Genomic DNA, 14,211 nt, shown 5'->3' with positions numbered 1-14,211 from the left:
GCGGTGCAGAGGCCCTGTGTGGGTGGCTGACAGTGTGCTGCGAGGGCATGAGATCAGGGCACTCACACCCAGCAGTTTCCTGGTATTATACAAGTGTTAGAAGAAGCCTGCTGAGCCCATGGTGGTGACTGCGGTCACTGGCACCGGTGGATGTTCTGCACACGTGCACAGCTACATCTACTTACAAAGGTGAAGGAATCCCCATGCTGCTATTTGCCTCAGTGGCCTCCCAACATTGTATATGGCTGCAGGGACGCAGACCTCTGTTTGGGACACGGAGGAGGGCATGTGTCACGCACAGTGTGCCATGACATGCTGCAGTGTCATGAAGGCTGTTTTGGGATACGTTAAACCATCCTGACGATGAGGATCTTAAACAGCTTAAGTCCACCCCGGTCCATGAAGCTGCACAAGAGCAGCAGATACCCAGAAATGAGGTTGTCAGGATATTCTTGTGGATTTATGTTGGTTTAAGCCAACTAAAAACTGTGTCTTGAGAGTTACCTGGTTTAGGATTTGTGCTAATAATTCCCATAACAATTTTCATCTATCCTAACTAGTTACTTGTTTGATCAAAAAGCAGCACATATGGTATTTGAAAACTGAACTGGGTAATGGCTGACTCTTTAAATGCAAATATGCAAGAGATACTCCTTCCCAAGTCCCACCTTACTGGCACTGAACAGGCAGTAAATGAGTGGCCATCAGCTGGAAAAAAGTTGAGTCTAATAGACTTGCCATTCTGAGCTCGGTGGCAGTGCCAAGTCCTGGATGTGTGGCTGCAAGGAGCTGAGGGGTAATATAGCTGCAGGTTAGTGATTTTGAGGCTGATGGGCCAAATTTTGACTATTGATAAATGCAATTCAGTCTTGAATTCTGCATACAGTGAGGATGGGATGTAACTCAAAAAGGAGATTGGAAACACAGTGGCTTGTCTGGTCAGCATAGTGGCATATAGTAATGGATAGGGGAAAAAAATCCCACATCCCTCATGCAGTGCAGCATGGATGTATATATATGGATGTATATATATGGATGTATATATATATATACATGCATGCTGACAAACACTACTTTGCTGGTTTCCACCACAGTACTATTAGCAATCCAGGTGTTTCAGGGAGAGATGGCTGACTGGCCACAAGACAGTCAGGGTGCTCACCCGTAACAGCTGTTTTGAGATCCTGAATGGTTTAGGGTCTCCTGGTTTTCAGACACAGCGGTTTGGGGAGCAGAAGCCCGCACAGCACGGACAATCCCTTTGTCCACTTGAAGGGGCTAGAGATAAAATGCTCCAAGTTTGATGCCCCATGCCTGAACCCCCGTCCAGCTCAGCACAGGCAAGTGACACACTCTTGGGAGGGTTATCCCTCCTTCTTTTCCTGTAAGTCATCTTCCTGTCCTTCAGTGCTGCCACTTCTGCCTTACACGTCTGAGCAGCTCTTTCAAAATCAATGGTGCTGCCTCTGTGCCAGGCCGCCCGGCCTTTCCCTGCGCAGCCCGTGGCAGCAGCCCCGCTCCTGCTCAGGGGGGACACGGAGCCATGGCACACAGTCAGGACAAAATGCCCCCGACGCCGGCTGGTCAGGCCTGTGCAGACGGACGGACAGCGCCGGGCCATGAGGCGTGAGCGGGGCGGCGATGCCAAAATCGTGGCTTTAGAGCAGCAGAAGGCGCCCTGGCAAAGGGAGCAGCGCCGGGCGGGAGGCGCGGGGCTGGGCAGGGACCGCCCGTGCCGCTGTCGCGCCCCGACCTGACGCGACTGCCGGCTGCCTGCGCTCCCCGCCCGGCTCAGCGGCCGCATCGCCCCCCGCTGCCCGCTGCCCGCCGGGGTAGGCCTGGGGCCGGCCGAGGGGGCACGTCCAGGGCTGCCAGGCCGAGGCGGCCGCGCAGGGAGGCGGCGGCGGCGGCCCGACCGCGCTGCCAGCCGCAGCCGGCGCCTCGCCTCGCCTCACCGCGCCGCGCGGGCGGGCCCCGCCGCCGGCAGGCCCGGGCCCGGGCCCAGGCCCAGTCCCAGGCCCAGGCCCAGCCCCGCCCGGCCCGGCCCGGCCCGGCCCCGCGGGGGGCGGCCCGGCGCGGCGCGGCGCGGCCCGGCGGCACGTGGTGGCGGCGCGGCCCATGTGACCGGCCCTCCCCGGCCGCCGCGGCTCATCCCCCGCCCGGCCCGAGTCCCCGCCCGCCTCGCCCCCAGCGCAGCGCAGCGCAGCGCAGCGCTCTCCTGCGTGCAGCAGCCCCGCACCGCAGGCAGCCGCCGCCCCGGGACCCGGCGCCATGGTAAGGGTGGCGCGGCGCGGCGCGGCCGAGCGGGGAGGGCGGCGGCGGCGGCCCGCGGGGCCAGCGGCAGCGCGGCCCGGCGGGGCGCGGGGCTGAGCTGAGCAGGCCCGGCCCGGCCCGGCGGCCTCCGGCGGCCATTTTAGTCTAATTTTAGCTGGGTGCGGGGGGAAGGGGCGGTGGGAGCGGCCGCGGGGCAGGAGCGGGCGGCGGGGCGGGCCGCCGGGGTCGGGGGCCGGGGCCGGGCGGGCGGCGCAGCGCTCCCTGCGGCATCGCCCGGGCGGGCGGGCGCCCGTCTGTGCGTGTGTCTGTTTGTCTGTCGGCGCCTGTGAGGGGCGGGGGTCCGGCCGCCGCCGGCGGGCGCGGGCAGAAGGGCCGTGAGGGCGCGGGGGAGCCGCTGCTGCGGCCGCGCCGGGGCCCGGCCCCGGGCCTGGGCCGAGGAGTGTCCCCGGCTGGCGGCGGAGCGAGCGGCTGGAGGCGCCGGCGCTGCTGGGGCCGGAGCGGGGGTGTCCGGGAGCGGGGCTGGAGGACGCGGGGCGGCGGGACGGCCGTTCCCCGGAGGCGACCGCAGACCCCGCGAACAAAGCGGGGAAAGGGGTCAGGCGGGCTCCCCCCGGGACAAAGCCGGCGGCTCCCAGCGAGCCGCGCACCTGCCTTTGCCCGGCAGCCTGCTCTGGCAGCGCCCGCCTCCTCGGGGGGGATTGTTGGACCGAGAGCAAGGGCGCTGCAGATCCGGGGCTCGCTCGCTCGCAGTGGGGTTTGCTAAATTATTTTCTCTTTGCTGTGAGTTCCCCGTTTGCCCTGTCAGTGTTTTGTTGTCTTGCTGTTTTAGGCTCGGGTTTTGAACGGCTTGAGAGCCGTACTGGGAGCTGTACACATCGTAACTGGTATTTTTGTGTTGAAGGAACATCGGTTAAACAATACTCGTGCAGCAGCACGAAGTAAAATTCAGGAGTTTCTACAGCGCGGTGCTGAAGCTGACACAATGCAGAAAACATTTCTGCTGCTTGTAGAGCCTTACATCACCTAGCAAAATGAGAGTCATGACAGTGCTGGATGTAAGCTGCTGCTGTAGCATTTGTTCCACTGAAAAAAAACCCCCACCACCCCCCATCCCAAAACTATGAACTCCTCTCCTATGTTCAGTTACCACCCTCCCTACTCTCCCCCTCCCCTCAAATAAGCCAAATGTGTGATAAGGCAGTGGAAAACTGCTTGAGTAGTGCAGTTGTGTGCCTCGTTGTAAAATCTGCTATCCAGAATCACAGCGAAGATGCCGAGAGCTGCAACAAGAGAGTACAGAATTTACATCGCCTTTGTATCTTCTGCTCCAATCCTGCAAAGATTACTAAATTCATAGTGTGTTCATGTTGAGTATAGTATTTTTATTCTTACGGGGGCAGGCAGACTTCTTTATCTAGCACTGTGGGCTATCGTCTCTTCTGGTGAGTGTTAATTTTTGCTGTTTAAATTATTCCTTTAATCTCATTTTACAGGCTTCTGGAGTAACAGTGAATGATGAAGTCATAAAGGTTTTTAATGACATGAAAGTAAGAAAATCTTCAACCCCAGAAGAGATTAAAAAGAGAAAGAAAGCTGTTCTGTTCTGCTTAAGTGATGACAAAAAACAAATAATTGTAGAGGAGTCAAAGCAGATATTGGTTGGTGACATTGGAGATACCGTGGAGGACCCCTATACAGCCTTTGTGAAGTTGCTACCTTTGAATGATTGCCGATACGCTTTGTATGATGCCACATACGAGACAAAGGAATCTAAGAAAGAAGACCTGGTATTTATATTCTGGTGTGTAATAGCAAAGCTTGCTGCTAAAACTGAATGTTCTGGAGTTAACACTGGGTGACTGATTAACTGTTCTGTTGTGGTTTTCTTCTTTCCTTTAAAGGGCTCCTGAAAGTGCACCTTTAAAAAGCAAGATGATCTACGCAAGCTCTAAAGATGCCATTAAAAAGAAATTTACAGGTACGGGCCTAAAAATGTTTTGCTCATTGATTATAATGCTGTTTAGATGTTGAGGTTCTCACAGGTACCTTGTTGTCCGTCTGTCTTTCAGGTATTAAACATGAGTGGCAAGTAAATGGTTTGGATGATATTAAGGACCGTTCAACACTTGGAGAGAAATTGGGAGGCAACGTGGTAGTTTCACTTGAAGGAAAACCCTTATAAAAAGACAGACAAGTGCCATCTGGATCTAAGGAGCTTCCATTTCTGCAGCTCGTTCAATTGGAATAGTATTAGTCTCCCCGTCCCCTTCCCTCCTCAAAAAATAAGTCCCTTCCCTAATGCCCCTGAAGGAGATGTCATTGTTAAGCAGTCTACCAGTGATTGCCATTAGACTGTTTAATCCTGGTAGTTTTATGTAGGATCCAAGGAATGCTTTCACGTCATACTCTTAGCCAAAACTGACGTTGCAGGCGTTCCTTGCAACATGTACAATGAATGTGATAGTTAATGTGAATAGTCTAGCAGACAGCAAAGGGTAAGCTAATTGAATGCCTTGAAAGTATTGTCCACTGGTCGGATGGTAGACTCTATACAGTATTACTTACAGTTGCACTTGATTGCAGTTCCATGAGGCTCTTGTGCATTCATACACCTCACCTGCCTTGACAAGCCTATTTTTGTGACATGGCAGCACACAACACTATGCATTTGAAGCACTTTTTTGTAATATGTTTGACCCGCCCCCCCAAAGGAATGCCAATTAAGTTGCTGTAACTGTGTCATCAAATTCTTGTAGTACCTCAGTTTCATTCCTGTTACATGCATATCTTTATAAATGAAGTAGCTGTTATGATGCCTTTTGTTTTCCATTGAATGTACACTACTGAACAGGAGTAGAAGTTACCTGTTTACCATGTGAGTCTTGAAACACTAAAGTTTTGTAAAACATCAGTCATAGTGGCAATTTCTGTATTAAAAAGAGCCTTAAATGGAACATTGTTTTTTGAGATCAAAAAATGGCCACGCTGCAATAAAACTTGTGGCTTATTACAGAACGTTGCCTTGTTTTCATTGGAAAATATAGTTTTTAAGTATGTTTAATTTAAGCATATTTCAGATAACTTCTGTGGAAAGTATTGTGAAGATAAACAATCATTAATCTCAAATAATGCAAGTTGTTCATTCCTAATCATGATTTAGGCACAGCTTTACAATACTTTGTGGCTCTGTTCTGATCATTTGATCATTCTGATCCTAGTTTACTGTTAAAGTGAAGAAGCTACCACTACTAGAGACCATTAGTTCCATGAAACACTTGCATCAGAAACGTAAAAATACAAAGTAATTAAACACACGGCGTGTTTCATACCTGAATGTTCTTAAAGTTCTACATGTCAGAGTAAAACCTTGCGTGAAATCTTACGGCTCACCATCTTTTTTGGTAAGATGATGTGTAATGACATGCAAAATATGAACTGGTAAATAATTTTTGTTTCTTAAGTGTTGCAGTTAAGACAGACTTGGTACAAGAAATAGCCTAAATGAACCGTTCTACTTGTTAGCTTCTATGTAAATAGAACTGGAAAGTGTTTGCCACTACCAAGGCTTGCACTGGGGACATGTTTTGGCTGGGAGCCAAATAATGCTCTCCTTATAGAGAATTTGATCTGCTCTGTGTGAGCAATCCTCCGTTAGCCAGAGCTATTTATGGCAAACACATGCTTTTGTATCTTGTCATCGTTCTCCACAAATGGCAAAACTGGACATGATTCTCCTGGTATGCATAAAAGAGCAGTTAGGGAGCCACTTGCAGCTGAACTGTACATGCTGCTAGAAGGAATGCTCTTTAGCATTACCTTACTTTAAAAAGTTGGTAGAGTAGAACTGTGGAGCTTTTAAATATGGGTCCTTTATGTTCAGTGCATAGCCCTTTTTCAACAAAGAAACAGATAATAATCAAAATCTTTTTTTCTTTTTAATAGTTTAAATAACCTCGTGGTACTATGTTTAGGCTCTCTTGTCCTGTAGAACTTTAAGACTTTGTTTCAGGCTTCTGGCTATCCCTATGACTTGCACACCTCATTGTGTTAGCTGTTCTATGTAGACTAAACTTTACTAGCATTTAACTAAAAAGGCATGATGACCACTGACTTACTAAGTGTATTAATGAGTCTTGGTTTTGTTCTACAAAACTCTCCTTTCAGGTACCTTTTAAGGTTGAGAAGTAACTGATGGTATGCATGTTGTCTAGATTAAAAAAAAAAATCTTTTTATTCCTCAAAATAGTCTATTTCTGATTATTCATGTTGTGTGCAAAGCCCAGTTTAATGTAAAGATCTACTTTGTGCTTTATGTTTGACTTGAGTTCAGTACAGTATAATGAAATGATCTTTTAACTGATTTTTCACAAGGTATAAATGGTTTCTTTAGAAAAAGCCAAACCTGAAAATGTTAAATTTTAATAAACCATTTGAATTTCATTTTAGACAGTAACTTTTTTAAGCAGTACTGTGTTTAAATTTATTGTTTGTCTCTGCTGCAAACAGTCTGGAAAGATGTCTGTGGCTTCTAAGTTGAATATTAAAGGTTACTTTTTTTTTTTAAAAAAAAAATTAGCTTAGGTGTATATTCACTCAGTCCAAGTAGGTATAAAAATGAAGCACAAACTGTATTTATGTTAAGATTCCTACCAAAACAAGTTTTGGATCCGAAAGGATCAGCCTGCCTTCAGTTTGTTCTTGAAATGACTGACTGACTGATGTGAGGTCCAATTCAGTTGGCTTGCTTTTAAAAAACAAAAAAACTCAATAAAGTGCTACAGAACTGTTACTGTTTGAATGATAAAACAAATGAGAGACAGCTGGCATCTGTTCCAAAATGGTTTGTCAGCTGTTGTTTTCTGTCATTATGCAAAATGGTGAGGGCCTCATTGTGATCGAGAAGTGGAGGAAAATCCTCTTGAGTATCTTCTGTGTATCTCCGTGTAGATGTGACTTTTGGGTATCTTGGCTTCAGTTATTTTATTGATAAAGAAATGTTAAATAAAATTTTCATGAGAATAGCTTGTGCAGAAATGGCATTTTTCTTCTAAAAAAACCCCATCAAAATCAGCAGTTGTTTTGTTTGTTTTGGTAAATCCTGGAAGAGGCATAGACATACGGGTTTGATTTCTCCAAAAAGGGAAATCGGTCCAAGACAAGGGTGAGTAGTGAGGTTTATGCTTGTGGTGATGTTAGAAATGCAAAGCTTAAATTTATACAGACTTGAGTGTAAGAATCGCTCCTAATCAGATTATTAAATGGATTTTGAGTATGTTCAGTTAAAACCCAAAGTGTTTTGTAAAGTGGAAGAGCCTTTTTCTGCTGTACCATTCCCTCAGAACAAGTGATGGAATACAGCAATTGCCACAATTCGATAACAAGCTTTATTCTCTTATGCCAATTCCAGTATAAACCAAATTTTCATGTCTGCCTATTTTTTATAAACTTCCGTAAGTTCCCCTTAGTTTGTGGTGGCGAATTAATGATTGTAGAGTGAAAACATGGCACTAATGGTGGATGAAAGATCATCAATGTAGCACCTGTCTATAAGTATTGAATTTCTTTGAAATATTTCTGATTTTGAAAACCTGGTATAAATAAAATTAATTTAAATGTCTTCAGATGTTGAGGGTTTTTGTCTGCTAGGCAGCCCCTACATGAATCACTTTGCTGTTGTCTTTGAATTGGGAGCCCAGCCACTGAAAGGAGAGATGTGTGGAATACATGCATTTTTGTGATGGGTTTCACCTAACAGCCCATTCAGTTCAATACCCAGCTGTAGCAAAAGCCAGCAGCATTGGCTCTGGAGATAGGTAGCAATTTTTAGTGGGTTGGTACTGGATAACCTTTTTCTTGTGTTGCGTCCCAGCGTACGTACAGAAAATTAGACTTTCTTTTTTAAAAAGATAGCAAAAAGTATGTTTACGCTGACAAGCCATTTTGAATACTCGAAAGTGAGCTGATGCAATGTGAAAAAGGTGACTCCATGGGACATGATCGAAAGATTATCCTTCTGGTATCAGTGGTATCTCTCCTCTTCATGTAAAATTTCTTAGATCTAGGAATAGCTTAACTGGAAGAGTTAACTTTGTTAACAATGCTGTCAAGAAACAGCTTCCTTGGATTCTTTAGAGAAGGCTTTTACGCTGTAGATTAACCATCTTTTTGGTGTTTACTTAACATAAGCTTTCTGTGTGGCTGTAGGGGACATACATGAGAATATGCATGAAAAATGAGTGAAAGGTCTCTATGAAATTAAGTATTCTTATGCAAATTACTGCTTAATTAAAAAAATGTTCTTACTGTATATGCAGTGCTTGATACTGGATACTATTGAATTTGGGCACTTCCTTGCCTCACCTCCGACACTCATTAAATCTGCAGTAACCCCCTGTACATCTTACTACTCCTTGCATGCTTATCTATGCAATCTACTAATAACATCTGGGAAAAAAACCCCAAACCTAAAGTGAAAAAGCCTTTCACAGGAAATTCAAACAGATAACACAATTGATGTTGTTTATTTGATGATTTGATAGAATTATCTTTTTATATTGTAAGGCTTACAGCAATAATGTGTGCTATTTGAAGGCACTCGAAGTAATTTCGATGTCTTTTTTTATCTCTCATTGTAGGTAAATATTCCTGTTGTCAGGTTTGTAGCTACTTAGAAAACTCATGATTGGAAAAAAAACTTGAAGTTGCCGCTGATTATTTTTAGAAGTTTCTTAAATATCAATTCAGATTATTAAAAAGAAAACAACCCAAACTTCAATTTCTCGCTGGTAGCTTAATTTTTACTCTTGTGTGAACAGGCTTAGGAATGTGTGTGTAGCTGTAAACATGCCTCTCCTCTTCCACCTCTTTATTTTTAAAAACAGCTGTGTCACTGCAAATCCCTACCATCTGCCCGCCATCTTCTGTAACGCTTTACGGACAATCTCCACTTGTACCTTTTAGTATCTATTTTTCCCCTCTCTTGTTTGTGATTGTAGGGGGTTGATTTAGAAAAACTAAACACTGTAATATTATGCTCCTCAAAAGCTTTTCTATTATGCAGGAAGTTAAAAGCATCGGTTACTCTCTGGTGAGCACAGCTGCAGGGTATACATTGGCTTGAAAAAAGAGATGTGATTTTGAGAACCAGTTTAGAGAGCCTTATTTGTGTCTGCTTCCTCTTAGTGGCAGCACTGCTTTCATCTGTGACCTTCTGTTAAGGCTAATGTGAGAGCTAAGCTTTTCTTCCATTTTGGCTGTTTCAACAGAAAATTGAATGTGTGTGTAGCAAACAAGGTGCAGAGCAGCAGAGGAAGGTTTAGAAGAAGCAGTTTTTCATAGAGACCTGTACATCTGGGGGTGTGGGGTGAGGAGAGAAGGGTTACAGCAGAAGGTTTGTTTCCTTTTAATTTCAGCATGAGCTTGCAGCTGTAAAGACTGAGCTTACGTTATCTTTCGCCCTGCCTGAACATGCTGATTTCCCAGTCTCAACTGTCTAAATTCTTTTAAGCAATGACATGTGAAGATACAGCACTGTATCAGTGGAATTTGTTTTACTCCTGCAAACATGAAGCCATGCTATAATGGGGGTCTTGGTTAGCAATATCATATAGGTGATAGACCTAAGCCACATTTGAACAACCCTTTAAGAATGTGTATTTTTTGATTACACCAAATACAGTAATTAAGCTTATTACATTGGGAGTGAGGATGAACGGGTATAGTTCTTAATTAGGTGACTACAAGTGACAAATATAATTTATGGTCATATTTTAGATGATCTTAGCCCTGTTATTTAAGCGTGACTTAGAGATGAAACACTTCCTGGGCCACAGAATTCATTGCCTGTGTAAATTCTTTTAAGAAGCAGTAGCATAATTTTAGCTCTTCGTTGACTATACTGATGCAGAATCTGTCACCTGAAGGTTTTTATTCTTCTGCGTTGGTGAATTCCCTTTGTAATGCTACGTTATTTCTCTGCATCCACACTTCAAAATCAGTTCCCAGAACTCTCCTTCCAAGTAACCAGAATTCCTAAACAATATTTATTCTGTGTGACTAAAGTAGAAAGGCATCTTGTAGAACACCCATAGGAAACAAATGCATGGCATTAGACTGCGTGGCCACTGGACATGTTTGGCCCTGTGTGCCATCTCTGACTGTTGGGCCCCTTCAGGTTTCTGTGCAACAGCCCCACCCAGAGAATTTGTGGAAACAGAGAAGAATGTCTTAATTTTTCTCAGATAAAGACTGCAAGCTGGCTGAATGCCTTGTTCACTGGTAAGGCTGAGTGAAACAGCTATCAGGGTCACAGTGATAACCACTTTTAAAAAAAATTTTTACCTGTTCAGACAAAACCACCTCACTTTGATTCTAGCCAGTTTTATAGATTTACTTTGATGGGTGTAATGGTTGGAAGTATCTTCAGGACAAGCTATATTTAGATATTTAACCTTTCGATAATTCTGGTATTTGCTTTGGTCTCATTATTATTTTGATTCAGTCACGTCAACTCCATTATAGTTTTAACTGCCTGCAGTTCAGCATTGCCAATATAATGATCACAACACAGCATAAACAGCATTTAAAAGTTATCATCATCAAGATTAGTAATAATTTAAATCAATTTTATATCTATAGTCTGGTCTGTTTTGCAAGGAGGATGACAACTGCCTTAAAAGTCAAGTGGTCTTCCAGTGAGCTCCTGACTGAACACCTGCCATAGATCTTCATGACAGGGTTGAAGAAGTGTTGTAGCATTCACACCAGAGCAGTTTGCTTTGCTTTCTTGCATAGCTGGATAAATTTCCTATCCTGGGATATGTTGAGGTTACTGTGGTATCAATGTCTAAAGCATTTCACCTCCTTTTAAATTCTGAATAGAACGAAGAGACTGCAATTACAGCTCTTTCTTATGGTAGGACAGTTAACCATCTCAACTATGAATTTTATTTTTTTCTGATTACCAGAAGGAGAAAAGAATGCTTCTCATAGCACTGTGCAGCACAAGGCCAAAATACAGCACTGGAATTACATGCAGGCATCATAACTGTTTTCAGCTATCATGGCTGTTGTAGCAGGTACAAAAATTGACCTTGCCAAAATTGAGTTGTGCACATGTCTTGGTAGACTCCAGAAAAAAAAGATGTGGTGAGAGTCTAAATATCTGGCACTCTAGCTCTGTCCCTGCAACGTCTCTGTAACATCGTGAGGCTATGCCTACTCTGGAATTTCTCTTTTAGGAATCATACTTTGCTGCTCTATCCTACTTCAGAAGTCAGAGTGACTAACAGCTCAAGATATCTTCAGGATATTACACCGATAGTAATTCAGAATCTTGCTTTAATTTAACAGCTGTTTTCTTTGGAAAATAGTGAGGATAAGATTTTTCCAAAGGTTTAGTAATTAATATCCAGGAAATGCAGTAACATCTTTTCATGTTTATGTTTTAAATATAACATCTTTTCATGTTTATGCTTTAAATATTATTTGTATAGATATTTAAAGAACCTGGAATTGCCTGCTTTTACTACTTCTTTTATTTTTATTTTTATTTTTTTTTAGGAAGTGTTAATAACCAGTTTTTCCACTGTAATAGCAAACTGGGAAGATGAGTTATTTCACTTTGCATCAGCATCTTACATATGCAAATCATCATCAGCATCTTACATGTGCAAATACAGAACCTCTCAGTTTCTTCTTAAAATAGTGTTTGGACCACCTTCAGTGGTTAATGAACAAGAACATAGGATTTTTGTAAGTCACATTTTACAGTATTCATACGAACATGAACAAGTTTCTGAGCTATGAGATGAAAACCTTCAATTACCAAAGGGCAAAATCAGGGTAAAAAAAATTAGTAACTTTTTAAAGCTTATATTTTTCTCTCCTAACAAGTTTTTTATGCTATAAGTTGCCCATTAAGTTCTGTTCTGTCTGGTTTGTTAGTTGCTTGGTTTTGATGTTCTCACTTTCCCCACACTGCGTCGTGTTTCAGTGTAATATGGACTCAGTTAAATTCTTACCAAAGGAAGGAGGTATTATGTATATAAAATATACAGTTACTGTAGAAAAGAGTAAACTGTTTGCTTATGGAGCTATTCCTTTCCCACAGGGATAGGATCACAGTAAGGAAAAGGGATGAATGGGTTTGGTGAGAGTATGTAGGAGCACTCAGTGGGAATGAGATTATTATTGTGGTGCTTAATCCTGAAATAATCATAAAGCATCTCATCAACCTTGCATCAGCATTTGAGAGGGATGAATATTCTAGCTTTTTTATGATATTAGTCTGAGGTCATTTTCCATTGTTATAAACTTGAAGCTCTCCAGATAAATATAGAATAGAATATATATACCTGTGATGAATGTTTCAATGTTTTCACCTATGTTATATTTTTAAAAAGATGGTTCATAACTAGTGTAAATGTAGTTCTTCAATGTCTTTTATGGGGCTGAAAATTAAAGTGAAGTTTATAGAAGTAAGAAGTTCACTTAATCTATTTTGGGGAATGGCTATAATGTTATCAGGCTTGCTTTTCCATCTATTGGGCACAGTGTGAAAGAGTGTATAGAAAGGGTGTTGTGGTGCCATAGTATCTGTTATCACTGACATTAAATGCATTTAATGGTAGTGAAGATACAAGTCATGCTGTATACAAAAGGAATTAAAAAATACTCTCAGATCAGAATTTGTCATTTTCATAGAGAGTAATATTTTGTTCCCCAGTGTCCTGTTGTGTCTTTGTTTCCTTAAAGAGGAAAATGACAGAATTGAGTGTTTCCCCTCTCTTTGACTTGCTTTCTGTGTCCCTTCACCTCCAAAGCATTTTCCCCCCATCCGGCCTTCTTGCAGAAATTGCTCACCCGCTTCCTCCGATCCTTCCATTTATCTGTTACCTCACTTCTACCTCCTAATATCACCATCCTTTTCACTCCCTGCTAGCTCCGATTCTCCTCTTGTGTGCTTTAGTCTTTATAATAAACATAGAGCAAACAAGGAAAAAAACCCCACACTTTTGATTTTTTGTTAAAAATATGTAGCTTTATGCTTATGAAGAAATAGCCGAAAGAATAAACTTGTCTACATTTTGCCAAAGTGTCAGAGTTTGAAATAATCTCTTGTGATATTTGAACAGTTTCACTCCACTCATGGAGTTTTACTTTGAAATCAAGGCTCCACTGTTTGGATGGGGAATTGCCATACTGGGTTATTTTATGCTTTTTTTTTTTCAATGTCAGAAGCTTAAACTGTCTTTTTTTTGCAATCATTAAAGCATCTGGTTTCAGCTGTTAACTTCCACAGAAGTGGTAAGAACTTACAGTGTGGGGAGCTGCTAGGGATGCATGAATTTATGTATACTGAAAACTGAAGCTGTAGAAATAGTGTGAAATACACTGTGTATCAACATAGACAGCTGAAAGTTAATTGTGTGGCTCATCGGTTAAGACTTCATAGTCAAATCAAGAAAATCTCTGTGCTATAAAATGTATAGAAAACTATCACAAGGATTTACATGTTCAGGAAATCAAAAAAAGTCAAGAAGTAGCCTTTGGTATAATCAGACTTTATATTAATATAATATCTTTTGACAGTTTTAATCTGCTTCCTTTTCTGAAACGTTGTATTACACTTAATTCACCTCCTCAAGTTGTTCTCTGTGATCTTGAGCACTGACTTGAGAAACTGACAGCATTGCCATGAGGATTTATTTCCTTTTCCTGATCTTAAAAAGAAAAGAAAAAAGTCTGTGATGAAGAGATATGTGAAGTAGGACCGTCTGAGGGTGCTGTTTGACAATTTAGCGAGGACATCTAATGACACATGTGGGATGAGAAGGGGATTTCTGCAGAAGCTGGGCTGAATGCTCCCCCTCTTTCCCACTAGTGTTCAACTCTGCCTCCCCAGGCAGGGAATTTAGGAATCTACACTTCTCACTT

General features: G+C 43.0%; 1 protein-coding gene across 1 annotated transcript; it reads left to right on the top strand.

Annotated features, from left to right (window-relative positions):
- The first annotated feature begins 2,119 nt into the window (after window positions 1–2,119).
- CFL2 (cofilin 2) lies at window positions 2,120–7,891 on the top strand. Its single transcript, XM_074909869.1, has 4 exons — window positions 2,120–2,274; window positions 3,768–4,075; window positions 4,176–4,252; window positions 4,344–7,891. The coding sequence occupies exons 1-4, from the start codon at window positions 2,272–2,274 to the stop codon at window positions 4,454–4,456; spliced, it is 501 nt and encodes a 166-aa protein (XP_074765970.1). The 5' UTR covers window positions 2,120–2,271; the 3' UTR covers window positions 4,457–7,891.
- Window positions 7,892–14,211: the final 6,320 nt, after the last annotated feature.

The sequence above is a fragment of the Athene noctua genome, chromosome 6, assembly GCF_965140245.1.
Source record: "Athene noctua chromosome 6, bAthNoc1.hap1.1, whole genome shotgun sequence".
Lineage (NCBI taxonomy): Eukaryota > Metazoa > Chordata > Aves > Strigiformes > Strigidae > Athene > Athene noctua.
This window is presented reverse-complemented; position numbering and strand designations above follow the sequence as displayed.